This window comes from Ailuropoda melanoleuca, chromosome 6 (genome assembly GCF_002007445.2).
Source record: "Ailuropoda melanoleuca isolate Jingjing chromosome 6, ASM200744v2, whole genome shotgun sequence".
Taxonomy (NCBI): domain Eukaryota; kingdom Metazoa; phylum Chordata; class Mammalia; order Carnivora; family Ursidae; genus Ailuropoda; species Ailuropoda melanoleuca.
The window spans coordinates 72,584,006-72,603,914 of NC_048223.1; the positions used below are offsets into that span (position 1 = coordinate 72,584,006).

The 19,909-nt window shown below is 38.2% G+C and overlaps 1 protein-coding gene across 1 annotated transcript in view; it reads right to left on the minus strand.

Moving 5' to 3' along the window:
- The window catches only part of RUFY2 (RUN and FYVE domain containing 2), a 48,008-nt gene extending 28,512 nt beyond the window's left edge, over window positions 1-19,496 (minus strand). The window contains 11 exon segments of the mRNA XM_034662600.1: window positions 290-406; window positions 551-652; window positions 3,294-3,363; window positions 6,676-6,741; window positions 7,995-8,056; window positions 8,237-8,360; window positions 10,173-10,274; window positions 13,494-13,611; window positions 16,882-17,055; window positions 19,020-19,090; window positions 19,092-19,496. Coding sequence (XP_034518491.1) covers window positions 290-406; window positions 551-652; window positions 3,294-3,363; window positions 6,676-6,741; window positions 7,995-8,056; window positions 8,237-8,360; window positions 10,173-10,274; window positions 13,494-13,611; window positions 16,882-17,055; window positions 19,020-19,090; window positions 19,092-19,435 — 1,350 coding nt within the window. The 5' untranslated portion in view covers window positions 19,436-19,496.
- Window positions 19,497-19,909: the final 413 nt, after the last annotated feature.

Sequence of the window (19,909 nt, forward strand, 5' to 3'; positions counted from 1 at the left end):
AAAAAAAAAAAAAAAAATTTTAAATATGATTTTAGTCTTTTTGAATCCATCATTCCATTCTATTTTGGATTTTTAATGCTGGTCACAATCCATTCATTTCAGATTGTAACACAGTTTAAAAACACTTTAAAAAATACTTGAAAACATGGGAACTTAAAGAATTTGAAGGGGTTATAAGGGGGTGAGATTTCTAAACCACAGCAAAGAAGATAAGGCTAAAAAAGAGATTTTAAGTGATGCTTAACGGTAAATTATTATTATGATTATTATTTTTGCTAACGTAAACTACCTGTCTTAACTGAGATTCATCTCGAAGCTGCCTTCTGGCTTCGTTGTACATCTCATCCAGCCCCTGACGAGAATGCTTATATGTTTGAAGCTCAGTTTCCACATCCACTTTGGTAACCTAGGAAAAAAAAAAATCAAGCTTTTTACTGTGTAATCATTACTATCAATACAGCACAGAAATAAATATCCAGTCTATGCAAAAGTCCCCAGAAGTGGCAACTGCTGACACAAGACAGTTCGTTTGCAATTAGTCCATACTTACCTCCAGGTGCTGCTGTGTTTTCATTAAAATCAATTTATTTTCACTTCGTAATTGATGATTTTCTTCTTGAAGTTTAATGATATTATTTTTTGCTATTGCTAACTAAAAATTATGAAACAGGGACAAGAAAAAAGATTTTAAACATCTTTACTTATACTTGCTTTACAGATTATGTTCATTGCTATAAATAGAATATAAAAGCTTAAAATTAGTCAAATGCCTCACATCTACAGAAGCTTTCATAAGAAAAATGTGCTATTATCCTAAGACACCAATAAAAAAATCGAACTCGTATTTCTAGTATTTCCTTTTATTAAAGTATATTATGTTAGTTAAAACATATCATGCATATCTGATTTAAACACGTTCTGAATACAAAGTGTCATGAAACAATAACACTGTAAAGACCTGTGTAAAGATAAAAAGATCTGTAAGAAAAGAAGGCTGTGCTATCACTGAAAATGTGATACAGACCTTCATGATAACTGAATAGGACACTCTCCGAAATACAGAACACTAAGTGACCATCACAAATATGAGACTTTTCTCATCATCAGAGTTAAACTAAGTGGCTTGGTTCTGTGGCTTACAATGAAAAGAGGGATTCTAGGAAAGGAAAACAGGGACCACCCTCAATGCTAGCTTGTAAATAAATTTCTGAACACTTCATCAGGGATATAACTTGAGCTTCACAGTGCGTCTAAGGCCAAGAAGAGGCACAAAGTAGAGAGCCGCTCTAATGGTCCCAACCTATCAAACTACCAAATGGTCCCAGTGGCCAACAGACACATGACAAGATGCTCAACATCACTCATCACTGGGGAAATGCAAGTTAAAACTACAATGAAAGACCACCTGTCAGAATGGCTAAAATCAAAAACACAAGAAACAACAGGTGTTGGCAAGGATGTGGGAAAAAAAGGAACCCTTGGTGCACTACTGGTGGGAATACAGACTGGTGCAGTCACTGTGGAAACCAGAATAGAGTTTCCTCAAAAAATTAATCTAGTAATTACACTACCGGCTATCTACCCCCAAAATACAAAAACACTAATTCAAAGAGATACATGCATCCCTGTTTACTGCAGCATTATTTACAATAGCCAAACTATGGACATGGCCCAAGTGTCCATCGATAGGTGAATGAATGAAGAAGATGTGGTGTACGGATGGAATGTTATTCAGCCATGAAAATGAATGAAATCTTGCCATTTGCAACAATATGGATAGACCTACAGAGTTTAATGCTAGGCAAAGTAAATCAGTCACAGAAAGACAAATACCATATGATCTCACTCCTATGTGGAATTTAAGAAACAAATGAGCAAGAGCAAGACAAATACCATATGATCTCACTCCTATGTGGAATTTAAGAAACAAATGAGCAAAGAAAAAAAAAAAAAAGAGAGAGAGAGAAACCAAGAAACAGACTCTTAACTATAGAAAACTGATCATTATCAGAGGGGAGATGGGTGGCAGAATGGATGAAATAGGTGATGGAGATTAAAAAGTACACTTAATTAAAAACAAAACATTATCAAATGGTCCCAAACTATGAAAATAAAAATGCATTTGCAGTCATGCAAATAATCATGTGCTCCCTGGTTTGGAGAAACTAGGCCAGTTGTTTTTTTTAAAGATTTTATTTATTTGACAGAGAGAGAGAGAACACAAGCGGGGGAGGGGGGAGTGGGAGAGGGAGAAGCAGGCTTCCCGCCGAGCAGGGAGCCTAATGCGGGGCTCGAACCCAGGACCCCAGGATCATGATCCCAGCCGAAGGCAGACGCCCAACAATTGAGCCACCCAGATGCCCCGAAACTAGGGCAGTTCCAAAAGAATTTAATTAACACAGAAAGTAGGGTTCAGAGCACTCGTAACAGATTTCTTCCTCTAGCCTAAATATTTCTGAAAATAGAAAGCAGTAACTCTGTAGTTTGATTTAAAAAAAAAAAAAACTTATCTAAAGCAATTTTACAAACAGTATTAAAAAGAGAGCAGTGGTCAATTTCTGGCCTGGGACCACCAGACAGCCGCTCTGACAACACAGGAAACCGGAGCACACAAGATGAGGTACACACTTGGCTGGGTGGAGAAAGGGCGGCCACGATCATGCAGTGGCGTTCGTAAAGAAAAGTAATCTGAACAGTGAAACAAGACGAAAAGTATCATTTTAATGGGAATTTCTAACTATAGGTGATTGACTATGTAAAAAGAGGTCATCCAGATTTTTAAAAAAGAATCACAGCTTATTTATAGAAGAGCTTGTATGAGTGCCATCTTTGGGGCTCACTTCTAGGAATATCTAACACAATTAAGATTCACCTGAGAATTTACCTGAGAAAATGTGGTTTCTCCAGAACCTATAATCATCAATTATAACTATATTGCAAATGTTCCATCATAATGATTAAAGTGTGTGTACACACACTTAGTGCATTCACACTTAAAATGGAAAAGGATCACAAATACTTGGTAAGTGGGGCACCTGGGTGGCTCAGTCGTTAAGCGTCTGCCTTCGGCTCAGGGCGTGATCCTGGAGTTCTGGGATCGAGCCCCACATCAGGCTCCTCCACTGGGAGCCTGCTTCTTCCTCTTCCACTCCCCCTGCTTGTGTTCCCTCTCTCACTGGCTGTCTCTCTCTCCGTCAAATAAATAAATAAAATCTTAAAAAAAAAAAAAAAAACAACAGAAAAAAACCAAATACTCGGTAAGTGTAAGATTATCCATGGCTAGGTTACAATACCTCTTCAATCAGCTTAGTATTTGACTTTTCTAATGAGTCAACTCTTGAATGGAGACTGCTGACTGTGCTGCTGAAATTGATAAAGAAAAAATTCATTCAAATCACACAAATTCACAAAAGTAAAAAAGTAGGTTATCCTGGTCTTACCATATTAACTAACATGCACCAACTACCCTGAATTTTTGAGTGTGGGAAATTTCATTAAGTTGGATAACCAGATTCGGCTAGCAAAGCAATAAAGACTAGAGCAAAAGAATCATTTCTATTAAAATTCGACTTTATGCTGCTCATTATTTTTTGTTGTCTTCTTAGAGTCCTTCTTACATTTAAATTGTAATACTTAGGAATGGATTCCACACAAAGACTACCAAATATTCTTAAAATTAGATTTAAAATTATCTTTTAAAGGATGAACTTTAAATATCCACTTTTATAATTAAGTGGCTTAATAAGCATTTACAGCGGTCTTCAACACAAGCCCCATTCTGTTTCTACTCTCCACTTTCATAATCACTAAAGACCTCTAAAGTCACCCATAGTCTGAGAAATGTAATATGAAATTCACATCAGGTACCTGGATAGCCTGCAGCTAAGCAAACACCCTTTCAAGGATATAGTTAAAAGTCAGGTTAAGCCAAATGAACAACTTGGTTTTTTGCATTTTTGTTTAAATTGATCAAGACTGGACATTACTGTACATTTTTTCCTGCATTTTTATACATCTTGATAAAAAACTGTATTTCAAACTATACAGTCACCAGAAGTACACAGTTCTCAAAAATGCACACACTTCACTTGGCATCTCCGAGACTGGACGCTACTGTACATTGTATTTAGTCTGTTTCTCAAGGCCTTGATTCTACCACCTTAATTAAGCTTTCTTTAATAACATAATATGCTGCTTACATTACAATAAAACCTATAAAAGATTTAAACAAATTTTATACCAGCCTCAGAAATAAATACTGGCATTTTAGTTTAACTAGTGAAACAAGAAAAATATTTTTTCATTCATATTAAATCATTTTTAAATATAATCATCCTTAGGTAACCTTGAGTATTTCACAAACAGCAACAGGGTATCTGGATGGTGAGACGTTAACAGGTGTGGGACTAATAGACACAGGTCCAAAGTTAAGAGTTCCTGCTTTTCTACTTTCTAACTGGGTCACCTTGAAAGTTGTAAAACCTTTCTGAGCTTCAGTTTCCTTACCTATAAATCAGACAATAATTCTGTCCTACCTTTATGTGAGAATCAAAATATTAATCAAGGGGCACCTGGGTGGCACAGCGGTTAAGCGTCTGCCTTCGGCTCAGGGCGTGATCCCAGTGTTGTGGGATCGGGCCCCACATCAGGCTCCTCCGCTATGAGCCTGCTTCTTCCTCTCCCACTCCCCCCTGCTTGTGTTCCCTCTCTCTCTGGCTGTCTCTATCTCTGTCAAATAAATAAATAAAATCTTAAAAAAAAAAAATATTAATCAAAAAGACCTTTGAGGGGCGCCTGGGTGGCACAGTGGTTAAGTTTCTGCCTTCGGCTCAGGGTGTGATCCCAGTGTTATGGGATCTGCTATGCCCCTGCTGCTTCCTCTCCCACGCCCCCTGCTTGTGTTCCCTCTCTCAGAGGCTGGCTGTCTCTATCTCTGTCAAATAAATTAATTAAAAAAAAAAATCTTTAAAAAAAAAAATCTTAAAAAAAAAAAAAAAGACCTTTGAACATAAACCCTCAATAGCTTTCTTTGAATGAGGGATAATATTTGAGTTCTACTTTTTTTCTTTATCTGTGTTCTATATTTTGTTTAAATACTCAAAATATACAAAAACATTCTAACTGGAAAAATAATGAAACATTTTTAAACCCGTAAAATGTACAAAAGTAAGGCACTAATACTGCTGTAAATGATTCAATATACATAATTTAAAAGAGAATGAGAAAACTCCTTGAACCAAATGGAACAGACTCTAAGATAAACTTCTGAGTAAAAACAGTGAAGTACAGAATAGTGTAAAAATTATGCTACTTTATGTGTAAAAAACAGAGGAAGGTGAGACCTTTAAGAAAATATATGCATATTCTTGTCTATTTGTATGAAGTATCCCTGGAGGCATACACAAAAACCTATTAATTATTCCCAAAGAGGGAAACCAGGTGGTTGGAGATCAGGGAAGAGGGAGGCTCTTTTTTCATGTTCCTTTTGAAGTTTAAACTATGTGAAAATATTACCTGTTCCCCAAAGCAAATAAAGCTTTAACAGTAAGTAAATAAGCAATACAGAGTTGCAATTAGAAATATAATCTCAGAATTACAAATTGCAAAATACAAATATATACACATATACTTCCTATGACATCTATTAAAACTCATGATTAAAAAAAAAAAGACAATGATACAAGGTATTTCCTATCTCTCCAACTTCAGAGAAAGCAAGAGTTACAGCTTCTTAGTATCTTTTTCTAAAATGAGAAAATTAGTTTAATTCTATTTTCTATTGAAGTAAACTTAGAAAATCAGAAAAGTATAAAGAATAAAAGAGAAATTATTCATAATCCCATCACCCAGAGATAGCCATTTTTGCTAATTATTCATTTTAAATAATGGAAACAGTCCATTTCTAACTATGTAGCAAATATTATTCACTATACCTGTGCTATCTAGTGCAAACTAAAATGTACTATAACTGTAAAATACACATTGGATTGTGAAGACAATACAAAGAAAGAACAAACTATCTTATGAATAATTCTTATATTGATTACATGTTGAAATGATATTTTGGGTATACTGGGTTAAATAAAATGTATTTTTAAATTAATTTCATGTTTCTTTTGTACCTTTTTAATGTTACTAAAAATTTTAAATTATCTATATGACTCACATTTCTATTAGTCAGAGCTGCACTATACTATTTTACTCACAGATCTCAGAAATTCTTCTAAGTATTCACTAACAGCTTCAATGCCCAGGTGACACTATAAGGAAAAAACGCCCACCATGGGAGGCGACAGCCACATTTACACATGAAGCTCTTTGAAGTAGGAAAAATAAATTTGTGAACCATGAAAATGATATAAACTTCCATTTTACCTAGTCTTTTCTTCTCAAGGATACAGGGATAAGTTTGAAATTCTGTCTTTATTTTTTTTGACCCCTCCCCAGAAATTCTATCTTTAAATTCTCCAAAGGTTCTATTTGAAAATCTGACTTTCATTTTTTGAAAATGAATGATCTCCAATAATTCTCTGTATTCTTAATTTCCATTCTCTATTTCCTCAACCCTTTCTCAAAGATGTTTAGTAGGAAGGAAGAGGGTAAAATAGATCTGAAAAGGGTGAAGAAAACCTCTAAGACAATAGTCACAAAAACCCAAGTATCCATAATACTTACTTCAGTTGTCTATTTAATTCTTCAACATAATTCTTCTGGTCTAATATGGCAGCAATTTGAACATTCCTAAAGAGGGGGAAAAGAAGCTTTGTGTCAGTTGGAAGGGTGTTTACCGGACGACCGAAAAATGTCTACATCATCTAAAATTTGTGTAAAACCACAATGGCAAAAAACACTATCTTGCCTTTAAAATAAAATTCAAAAATCTTTATGATAACAGTAGGCTGTGTACTAATTATAACCTTTGTTACGTCTAGTATTAGCAAGTAATCTATTTCATACCATTAAAAAGTATATTTAAGAACTCTCTTGCATCAAGTATTTTTTTTTAAAATACATTTGACATATAACTATAAATTTAAGGTGTACATGTTAATGTGATACATTTGTGATATGATTGCCACTGTAGCAATAGCTAGCACCTCTTTTATGCTACATAATCATCCTTTCTTTCTCTTATTTAGAATATTTTAAATTTAAACACAGATCTTGGAATAAACCAGCATTTGTAAGCTTGTGAATAACAAGCTTTCATCTCTTTTACACACACACACACACACACACACACACAGCCATTAAAATGGGTCTCAGGGGCACCTGAGTGGTTCAGTTGGTTAAGCTTCTGCCTTCAGCTTGCGTCATGATCCCAGGGTCCTGGGATCGAGCCCTGCATCTGGCTCTTTGCTTGGTGGGGAGCCCGTTTCTCCCTCTCCCTCTGCCCCTCCCCCTGGTTGTACATGTTTCCTCTTTCTTTCTTTTCTTTTTTTTTTTTTTTTTAAAGATTTTATTTATTCATTTGTCAGAGAGAGACAGCCAGTGAGAGAGGGAACACAAGCAGGGGGAGTGGGAGAGGAAGAAGCAGGATCCTAGCGGAGAAGCCTGATGTGGGGCTCAATCCCAGAACACCGGGATCACGCCCTGAGCCGAAGGCAGACACCCAATGACTGTGCCACCCAGGCACCCCCATGTTCTCTCTTTCTAACTCTCTTTCTCTGTCAAATAAATAAAATCTTCCAAAAAAATAATAAAATTAAATTAAAATCAAATAAAAATAAAATGGATCTAAGGAACTACAAGTGTGACCAAAGGCTATATTTCATACTAAAGCCGCCCTCTTCTTTGTGATTTTTGCTTTGTAAAACCTGTATATGGAAGCGAAATAAAACAAAGCAGGAACTACACACAAAATAAGGAAATAAAAACTACACTGTCAAAAAAACAAAAACAAAAAAATACATTATCAATAGATGGACCTCAGGGGGATTTGTAAAAAGCCACATAAAAAATACAACATGTGAAATAACTTATGAAAATCATACCTTTCTTTATTTCCAATATCTTCTTCATTCTTTAAATACATGGAAAAATCGATCACTCCAACCTAAAGTAAATCATGTTATTTTTAGTTAAAGGGGAGAAATATTAGAAATACATTTAACATGCAACTGAAATTCGTTCTTAATTTTTCTTTAGTGTTTAACAGCACTGCTTACAAATAGATCCAAGAGGAACAGTGCAAACTAAAAACACTCTGCATTTGGTATGAGTTACTTTCACTTACTTGTGAGTCTAAATCTTCTCCCTTTACACACAGGTTGGCATCTATCACATTCAGGCCAACCAGCAGCCCAACAATTACTGCTCCTTCTTCTTCCATCATTAGTGCATGATACTCATAAAATTCACTGTGGATATTAAAATAAAAACCTTAAAACACAAATTTACTTCACACACTTAATTTTAAAATCTCAACCCCATAATATATATAAACATGGAACCCTTACAAATTCGGTCTCTTCAAATTAGCCTTTCTATATGTGAATAACTTAAACATTTTGAAATGTTAATGTCCATATAAACAAGATAAAAGAATGGGACTGAAGGAGATGAAAGAGGAAAAGGAATTTTGAGAGAAAAAAAGAGAAGCAAAGAGATACAGATCAAAGAAAAAGAGACATCACTGAGGCCTGGAATGTCTGGGACTCTCAGAAAACAGTGACTGTTACTGATTTGATTATAATACTTTTTATTAGAGTTGACTTTTGGATTTATTAAGAATCTTGGGATGAAAACTAAGGTAGGGAATGAACATATGAAACAGTCCAAAGCCCATGTTCAGATCAGTGTATTTGATATGTATATTGCATGTGTTCTTAATAATCATTGATTAAGGATACTTATGGACATCTATATTCTAAAAAAATGTTCAAACAAGAGACTTGTGAAACAGGACAGTCTAAAAACTAAGCCTTGACAATTATGTACTCATAGAACTAATTATCACTGTCTCATGCCTTCCTCAAGAAGTCCCACGTACATTATTTAATCACTTTAATTGACCTTCACAATATTATTGAGAAATTGCTGGTGCTTAAAGTATGGTCGTTCTCATTTAACAAATGGGAAAACCAAAATGTACAACCGGAGTCATAAGTACTACCGAAAATGACCAGATTCTCCAGAACATCAGACAGGCACTCCTAGAGATCAAGGGCAAACCGATGGACTGCTATGGGCCACTCCCGTTAACAACTGGTTACCATACTTTGAAAGTCTGTCTTAAACATCTGGCCTTTTATTTATGTATTTATTTATAATATGAAGGCAATTTACTCAAGAAGTTAATACTGAAAACAAAATTTTCAATGGGGGAGTTATCACAGCTATGTATAGTATTACATTTTTCAAAAGGATAAATCCATTCTCTGTTAAGTAAAAAGCTTCAAAGGTAAACAATGAATCGAGATTTCTAAATCAGTGCATAGACCAGACGATTTATAAACTCGACTTCCCATCAGCCTCAGCATGATGTCAACTAACAAGTTAATGTTTTCCAGTCATTTTCACTGTGCCACTTAATTGCCAGCACTCGCTAGCCTTCAGTTTAAACTGACTGTTTTAAAAGTGCCCACAATATGGCCAAAGCAATAGTTTAGACATTCAGGATCTTAAAAGAAACGTGGTGGGGCGCCTGGATAGCTCAGTTGGTTAAGCATCAAACTGTTGATTATGACTCAGATTATGATCTCAGGGTTGTGAGACTGAGCCCCACGTGGGCTCCGCGCTGAGCATGGAGTCTGCTTAGGATTCTCTCTCTCCCGCTCAGTAGCCCCCCGCCCAATCCCTGTCTCTAAAAATATTAATAAATGAAAGAAAAAAGAAAAAGAAACCTGTCGAGTTAAAGCCTCAAATCCCAATACAGGTTTTTATTCACAGAATTAACTGTAATTTAGAAAAAAAAAAAACCTAGTTTAGAAATTCAACATATAAATAAATTTTCCTCTTATTTGTCAATACAAAGTTTATGGTATTCAGTTTTTTAGGCTAGTTCCTGATCCACGTTATGTCCCTACATGATTTTCTCTCTCACGTTGCTTTTTTATGCCATCTTATTGTATTTTATGTATCCTTTTGAACTACATCTTTAATTCTTTTTAGAAAACAGGATATAAATGAAACTTTAAAAATGGAAATGAACAGGATTTAATGGTACTAACCTTAAGAGATCCCTCTGAATAATTAAGCAACGCAGGTAATCAGCCATTTTTTTTTGCATGAGGGCTAATCGAAGCCATGCTCTTGCACGACCCAGGGGGGTCCTAAAAAGCAAAACCAACTGGTCAGAAGATAGGCCCAGTCCATATATAATAAGAGACTACATATTCTATCCCTGTCAAGGTCCATATTAATAAAGGAAAACTGCAATTTATCATGGCTTTGTCTTTGTTTCTACAGGTTTTTGTTTTGTTTGTTTCTACAGTTTAAGCCAGCTCTTGGGACATGCAAACCAACCCCTGGGAGCTATTTAAGTCTCTAAGGCAAACCTGCACCTACAGAACATCAAGGTACCATTTTATGCCTTGGAAGAAATGACTTTCTAAATACTGAGGATTATCTCTACAAGAAATATTTTGACCGAATGGGCTTAACCATCTAAAGATGAATATGCAAGGGGCGCCTGGCTGGCTTAGTCAGTACAACATGTGATTTCTGATATGCAGGTTGTAAGTTCAAGACCCACAGTGGGCATGGAGGTTACTTAAAAAAAAAAAAAAAGTGGGTATGCAAAATGCATCAAACAAAGCAGTATAATGCCTTCAAAAAGTAACTGACATTATATCTGAATTTTTAAAATCATAACAAAGCTAGGAGGCCACCAAGCTGGTAATCAAAAAGAGAGAAATCAGGGGCGCCTGGGTGGCACAGCAGTTAAGCGTCTGCCTTCGGCTCAGGGCGTGATCCTGGCGTTATGGGATCGAGCCCCACATCAGGCTCCTCTACTATGAGCCTGCTTCTTCCTCTCCCACTCCCCCTGCCTGTGTTCCCTCTCTCGCTGGCTGTCTCTACCTCTGTTGAATAAATAAATAAAATCTTAAAAAAAAAAAAAAAAGAGAGAGAGAGAAATCACCAGGCTGCTTATTTTTCAAATGTTTCTCTATGAGATAGTCCTTAAAAAATTCAATCTCATACCTCGTATCCAAGTTCTATCATTTAGAAAAAGTAAAAGCAACTTTTACAGAATATGTATGGTTTTTCAAACAGAAAGATAGCATTCACACTTTTATGTTTTCTTCTACAAAGAACGTTTTGACATGTAGTGTGGGAGGTAAGTTCATCTTCACTACTAACAGCTAATGAGCTGCTTACGGTTTAGCAGTTTGAATGAATAACATTCTTCGGAGAACATTTTTTACTTTTGATAACTTAGACTTTTTAAAAACAATATGAACATGTATTTACATATTAAAATGACCAAATCTTATATTTCTCTTTCTTAAGATTTTATTTTTAGAGTAATTTCTACACTCAACATGGGGCTTGAACTCACAACTCCGAGATGAAGAGTGGCATGCTCTACTGACTGAGCCAGCCAGCACCCCTTCTTATATTTATCTTTTTAAGAGTTAGAATTCCCTTTTTCTTCTGTTTTTGCTAAAAATCACTACACCCAATATACCATTATAAGAAACATCAACTGTTGGGGCGTCTGGGTGGCACAGCGGTTAAGCGTCTGCCTTCGGCTCAGGGCGTGATCCCGGCATCATGGGATCGAGCCCCACATCAGGCTCCTTCGCTATGAGCCTGCTTCTTCCTCTCCCACTCCCCCTGCTTGTGTTCCCTCTCTCGCTGGCTTTCTCTATCGCTGTCGAATAAATAAATAAAATCTTTAAAAAAAAAAAAAAAAAAAAGAAACATCAACTGTGAACATCACTTGCTATTTAACTCTAAAAACTAGATTTGGGGTGCCTGGGTGGCTCAGTCAGTTGAGCGTCAGCCTTCAGCTCAGGTCATGATCATGATCCCAAGGTCCTAGGATCGAGCCCCGAGACAGGCTCTCTGCTCGGCAGGGAGCCTGCTTCTCCCTCTCCTTCCGCCTACCACTCTGCCTACTTGTGCTCTCTCTGTCAAATAACTAAATAAAATCTTTTAAAAATTAAAAAAAATAAAAACTAGTTTGAGGGACATCTGGCTGGCTCACTCAGTCAAGCACGCAATTCTTGATCTCAGGGTCATGAGTTCAAGCCCCACACTGGGTGGAGAGATTCCTTACAAAAATAATAATAAATAAAATAAAACTTAAAAACTGGGTTTGAATCCTGGCTCTGCCATTTATTAAAAGTCAGAGGAGTTAACAGTTATTTTTACATCTATGCAATTATTATAATAATCTCTACCCTGTAAGACTGATGTAAGCACTAAATGAGATAATTCATATAAGCCAAGTATTTTATACCCTGAGACACTGCTTAATAAATAGTAGCCATTTACTTTTATCATTCAATTAAATACAACCTGGAAATACTTGGATATTATGTTAACAGCCAGAAAACACTACCATATTCCCTACAACATGTAAAACCCTTAGGCACCTGGATGGCTCAGTCAGTTAAGTATCTGCTTCAGCTCAGGTCATGATCCCAGGGTCCTGGGATCCAGTATACATTGGGCTCCCGGCTCAGCAGGGAGTCCGCTTCTCCCTCTGCCCCTCCCCCCTGCTCGAGTGCGGGCGCTCTCAAGAGCAAAGATAAAAAAAAAAAAAGAAAAAGGAAGAAAAGAAAAGAAAAGAAAAGAAAAGAAAAGAAAAGAAAAGAAAAGAAAAGAAAAGAAAAGACGTAAAACCCTCAATTATAAAGCTAAGAGAAAGCAAACTGGTAATCTGGCAGAAAATGCTATGGGAAAAAAGTTATCTCGTTCACAAGAATTAAGATAAACTAAAGGAAAGCATAAGAACTTAGCCTTAACAACACTTTATATCTTTATTCAGCTTTTATAACATTTTATGTATATTTGTCTAGTGAAATGGGCAGGTGACACTATCCCAATTTTCAGAGAAAGAAAAGTAATTTGACAAGCCCCATATATATAAACGGCTTATCTGAGAATTCAAGTCTCCTGAGCCTTTGCCCTGGATTTGGTCTAAATCAGTCTTCAACAAATAGTTACTGGCTGCCAACTAGCTTACTACTGCAAACTAGCTTAACACTCAGGAAACAGAAATGCATAATTGATACATCCTATCTTAAAGAGACCTGCAGTTTCCTGCAATACAATGTAGAACTGAAGTGATATAATAAAGGAGTGAATATAGTGATAGGGTATAAAAGGAAAAGCAGTTAATTCTTACTGAAGGGACTAAGAAAAATTTCATAAAGGAAATGAAATTTGAACTGAGCCATAAAGAAAGAAAAGAATTTTATTAGGAGAGAATGGAAGAAGGCTACTTAAGGCTGAGAGAAGATAATAGAGTGTGAAGCACTTTTAAGGAACAGTAAATATACTTCTGCGGTTAGAAATGAACAAGTACTAAGCTTACTTACTTAAGACCAGGTAAATCCCGGACACTGGCTCCTATTTCCTCTGCTTCTGGGTACAGCTTCTCCACCAGTTCCAAGGGGCCCCAGATAGTTTTGTTGTAACTCAAAAATGATTTTCTTACTGAAAAAACAAAAAAAGGTATATATAATGCATACAACTTCAACATATAAAATTATAATAACTTCCTTTTAAATATTTAGTTTCAACATTTCTAACTTAAAATACAATTATTCAGAGACCTTCCTCTCTTATCACTACACAGCCCTGTTGATCAGGAACCTGTTCATCAGGATCCTGATATTTTCCTTATCAAAAATATGCAAAAAAAAGAAAGAAAGAAAGAGAAAATAAATATGCATCTTGGCCATTCTTCCTTATCAGAAATATGCAGGCAGGTAATTAAAGTAAAAAAACAATTGGCCTTATTCTTTACAAGTACCAAAATGAAAACTGGCAGCCCTAGCACATTGATCTTTATTAAGTAAACAAAGGACAAAAAAAAATTATTTTACTTTTAACATGAAAAACTGTGCCTAATTTTATTCTGAGAATCGGGTAATATAAAAAAATGAAATCACTATACATTTCTTCCTTAATACTGACCAGATCTGCGGCAGATCAAGGGTGCCTATCAACCCACCACCCAAGGACAATCACCAAGATAGGCAATTTTTCCTTGGGGGAAAACATTCAATCAGCACAAAGTAGCTTCATAACGATTCATCAAGACAAGCCTATGATAGGATTATTAGGACATGCTTTATGATATTTTGTCAAGTAAAGGAAAATAAACTCAGGTAAGAGTTTAAGCTTAACTATTTGGCCATCGTTTAGCAAATTCCACTTCTGCAGCCCAAGAGAAAACAAAGATTAAAACGTTTTCAAAAAGCAAATTAAAACTTAAGGTGTTTGTTAAAAAAATTTTAAATAAAAAAATTTGTTTTTAAAAATTAAAAAACTAAAATAAAACAAAAACCCCTTAAGGTTGTTAGATCAGACTGGTGAGTTCCTGATGTACTGAAAGAAGCAGAAACTGATAATACCAAGGGTAGGCAAAAATGTGGGGAAAAACACAAAACATCCACTGATGTTTGATAAATCCATGAAGCCTTCATAGAGGCCAGGTGCCTATACCCTTTGACCCAGTAATTCTACTCCTAGGAACCCTATCCTAAAGAACAACTATACAAACACATACAGCACAATTTTAATAATAAAAAATTGGGAACAACCTAAGGGTACGTTAAGAGGGCAGTTAAGTAAGTTTTGGTATACATATACTATGAAATTTTATAGAGCCATTAAAAATGTGATAAAGGGCCTGGGTGGCACAGCGGTTAAGCGTCTGCCTTCGGCTCAGGGCGTGGTCCCAGCGTTCAGGGATGGAGCCCCACATCAGGCTCCTCGGCTAAGAGCCTGCTTCTTCCTCTCCCACTCCCCCTGCTTGTGTTCCCTCTCTCGCTGGCTGTCTCTATCTCTGTCAAATAAATAAAAACTCTTTAAAAAAAAAAAAAGTACTCTATTATTAAAAAAAAAAAAAATGGAAAAGAGCTAGAATGACAAGGATTCCCTTCAGGGAGAGGAATGGAAGAGAATGAAGGAAAGGGTTTTTGCTTCTACGTTGTTTGATTCATGTACAACAAGAGTAGATTTCACTATTATTTATATAATTTTTAAAAAATTACTTTGTCTTCAATTAAAGAAATAGTGGAATCTAAAGAAACAAAACAAAAACCAAACTCAAATACAAAGAACAGACTGATGGTTGGCAGAGGATACGGGTAAAGGAAATGGGTAAAGGCGGTCAAAAGATACAAACTTCCAGGTATAAAATAAACAGGTCATAAGGATGTAATGCACAGCATGATGACCACAGTTAATAATACTGTTGTATATCTGAAAGTTACTAAGAGAGTAAATCTCAGGAGTTCATAAGAAAAAAAATTTTAACTATGTATGGTGATGGATTATCAACTAGATTTATTGTGCTGATTTCTCAATACATAAAAATATTAAATCATTATGTTGTGCACCTGAAACTAGTATATTATAGCTCAATAAAAAAATTTTAATTAAAAAAAAAAGAAATGAGTACCTTAATGACATCACATAGGGTTTCTCAAATTTTGATGCCAAGGCTCCTTTGGCAGTACACTTTATTAAAATTTGAAGTACACTTTATTAAAACCATGTTTATGTAAATCTCCTTTTGTGCTGTTTACATTTACCCCCACTCTCATGTACCTTTTTTTTTTTTTTTAAAGATTTTATTTATTTATTTGACAGAGATAGAGACAGCCAGCGAGAGAGGGAACACAAGCAGGGGGAGTGGGAGAGGAAGAAGCAGGCTCACAGCAGAGGAGCCTGATGTGGGGCTCGATCCCAGAACGCTTAACCACTGTGCCACCCAGGCGCCCCACACTCTCATGTACCTTAGTCAGAACTTCTAGCCTTCCCTACTTACCCGGGTCCCTAGTACACCCACAAGGAACGAAGCTTCTTTTAGCGTTAGAATAGTCACTTTAGTATAAACTCTTACACAGCCCTCCACACAGCTGTTCAAAAGAACTAGACACCAAAACTACCAATAGCTGTTTTTACAATAAGTAAAAGAACAGTTACTACACAATGTATGTTAAATAACTAAATCTCATGTAAACATTTTACATGCAACGATAAATCAGTGTCAACTGTATAGAAGAAAATATCCAATATTATCATCATTTCCAGGGGGTGATAACATTTCTACAATAATCCAAACTGAAAGATAATCTTTCTAGATACATTACAGGGGGCCAAGGAGGTTTATATTTCAACATTTTAATGTATTTGTTCAATAGGACTCAAACTAGTAATAAGACTTCATATTGGGGGGCGCCTGGGTGGCACAGCGGTTAAGCGTCTGCCTTCGGCTCAGGGCGTGATCCTGGAGTTATGGGATCGAGCCCCATATCAGGCTCCTCTGCTATGAGCCTGCTTCTTCCTCTCCCACTCCCCCTGCTTGTGTTCCCTCTCTCACTGGCTGTCTCTATCTCTGTCGAATAAATAAATAAAATCTTTAAAAAAAAAAAAAAAAGACTTCATATTGGAATCACTAAGCTTAAAATTTTTTAAATAACTCTATAATTGTCCTAGAAAATAGAAATCAATTCAGACTATATTGAGAAAAAATGAAAAATCAAATGTTTTTACAAAACACTAAGTAGGCACTTTCTGAAGACAATTTATTAGAAAACACAAAGCAGTATGCTGTTCTCTCCCCAAGCCAACCCACCCAGTATTTTTAAATGTAAACAATTAACGGCCTCAACAAATTATCACATTTTCAAGGATGTTTAAGATGGAAATGGTGGGATTCTAAACTTAATTAAGTTTAAAATCTCATGATACCTTTAAGACCGTGTTTCAGACAATGTTCCATAACAACAAAGAACTGCTGCAAGGGGGGATAGTCAGAATCCAAAGTGCGGCCAAAGCTTAGAGCAGATTCAATGAGTCCTTTGATACTCAATTTAGCCATGTTTAACAAGTTTGCTCTCTCTACAGCTGTGGGATCTTTTGTAGCTGAAAGCACAAGAAAGGAGTCCAACATCATTTGCAAGACATGACATTGAAAAATACACAAACCCTTTCATTCCCCTATAAAAACAACAATGCTTTGTTTTTCCTTGGTTGAAAAATTAGTCTCCCTAACTAATCCATACCCCTAGGTAACTTCTCTTTATGTCTCTCTCACATATACCACACAGAACACTACCATGCCCACTGCAAAGCTTATTAATTATTCTCAAGACCCTGCAACTTGGTTATTTTCTTTTGGTATTTATTTTACTTTAGTGGTACATCTTCAGAGAGAAGGAGTTTGCTTTTTTTTTCTTTTAATGACTATTTGTGGAGATAAAATTGTAGTAATAAATAACATTTAAGAGTCTCGTGCAAAAGGTGGACAGCAGGCATGTCCAAGGATGAATCTCAAGGCAAAAAATGTTCAAAATAAACTGGCAATAAAAGGTGGTTACAATTCCAAGATTACAGTATCATCTATAGACACGATGGGTTAAAACACAACAAATAAGGGAATACAGGAGAAGCCATTCAGTTCTTTCACTCATTTTAACCCTCTTTCCATCTTGTTTTTTCATTGCAACTGTAATTCTGTATTGCATAACTCCTTTATTCTCCCAGAGGTAATAAAAGCAGTCCTGTTTCACATTTAAGTTCCTTTCCCTTCCACACAGCTGATTCAGTAAAAAATTAATAGATGTACTTAAAAAAAAAACGGATTTGTAATTTATATTTTCAATTCACAAAAAGCTATTCTTTTCTTTCCCACAAATTTCATCCTTAGTTAACTTAGAAATTCAGATGTTCCCACATACTCTCACCACTGCTGTGACTGGCAGGAATATTTTCAGCAAACACAGATGAAAAAATGAAGTGCAGAAAAATGAAGCACTTAGTATAACGTTTCATAATCACTGGCAAATTTACTAGTCCAAGTGAACCAAGGTTTTGTTTTGTTTTGTTTTCCCTTCACGGTTTTTCCTTCACTGAACAAAAGTCCAGGGTTCCCAATTCGAGTTCTGAGCTGAGAGCTAAGCGCAAAGACTGACACGGAATCCTAAGCAACTAAAAATGCAAACAGCCACAATTGCTATGACCAAGCTAACTGGTGGAAAATCTGCACACACATCATTCCTTCAAATCTGCATCGTGGTACGATTCCCTCTTTTTCGGGCGGGGGGGACAGAACCACTTGATGTTTCATAATCTGTACCAATCCTCATTTTTCTTAACAGTACCCATTAAGATCCGTGACTTGCGATGCGACAAGGAGACAAAGGGCGTATCTGCAGCTGCTCCGAGGCCGGTCCGCGCTGGGGGCCGGCAGCTTCCTCGCCCCAGGAGCGTTTACACGCCAGCCGCGCCCCGCCCGGGCTCGCAGATATGTCCTGCTGGTCACAGCCTCCACAAGGCCAAGGGCCAGTCTCCGCATCTTGCCCGGGCCTGGAGCCCCCTCCCTGCCTCCCTTCCTCCCCGCAGCAAGGCTGCCCAAAAGGCTCAGGGCGCCCAAGTACCCCCGCGAAGGGCTCACCCGGGGTCCTGCGCGGCATCGCTGCACCTCTCCCGCCCTCGGCGTCGGGCACCCACGCCAAAACCTGAGACGCGTCTTCCCTCCGCCACCCCCAAACCTGAAAAGTCATCGCCCGTCCCCGACTGTTCCACCGACCCAGGAACGGCCCCCCGGCCGGCCCTGTCTTCGCCCCTTGGAAGCCGTCGAACCACGAGCCCTCGGCCATTAGGCCCTAGAACCGGGGAGGGGACCAGAAGGAACGGGGGGGGGCGCGTTGCCATGGCGACCCCGGGCGCCCCGAGTCCCCGCTGCCCCCGCCCAGCCCCAGGCCCAGTTCGGGCCCCAGTTGCGACCCCAGGCCTCGGTGCCCACCGCCACCAGTCCTTCTCGCCCGGCTGCGGCCTTCAGCCTCGGACGTAGAGCGCGGGGTCCGCTCTCAGTCCGCTCCCCTTACCCATGGCGGCGGCGGCGCGGTCTCGGGCGGGGACGCCCTGGGCCCCGCCAGCAGCTCCCTTCAGGCGCGCGGGCCGCCACGGCGTCTGCCACCAGGCCCGCCGCGGCCCACAGCGCTCCCGGCGGCGGGGAGGACGCCCGGGCGATCCCGCGGCGCGGCGAGTGGGGCGGGGGGCCGCGGGGCCAGCAACCCGCAGGAGAAAAGCCCGCCCTCGCCAGGCCTCCTTGCGTCCAGCCCGACCGGAAGGAGGAGGAAGCGGAGCGTGAAGGAGACCTCGCGTGCGAGGAGCCGAGGCCGGGCCCTGGTCGGACCACAGACCTCTCACCCGGGGGCTTGGCCGCGGCGCCGGGGCTGCTTTGCCAAGGGGGGGCGAGCCACGTGCAAACGTTTTCCTCCGCGCGGAGTGCGGGGTTCATCCGGTACACCTGACCGCTTCCCTTCACGCCTCGTAAGGTCTTAGGTGAGCAAAGGAATTTAGAAAACCTGAAGAAATTTAACAGTGGGCAGAAATCTGCTGAAACTAGGCAGCCCAAACACGAATTTAAACTAGTAAATACGCCGGCAGTGGGAAGGGCCGCACTTATCAAGGGACGGACGTGTAGTGATAAAGCTAGTTTTTTCTCGTATCAGGGAGGGAAAAAAAAAAAAAACAAACCTCGTGGTCAGATGACACTAGATTGAGCTGTCTCGGTTTGGGAAAACTATTACGTAGTTAGATTAGCAATTGTTAAAACAGTGGCTGAGCTAGAAAGACCGAGATATTTCTTGAAAATGAGGCTGTTTTTCTCTTCATCACCTCGGCCAGTATAGTTTTACGTTTCTTTACGTCTTTTGGTTTTTCATTTTCTTTACTGTGAGATGATGATACATGGAGAAAAAAGTAGAAAACA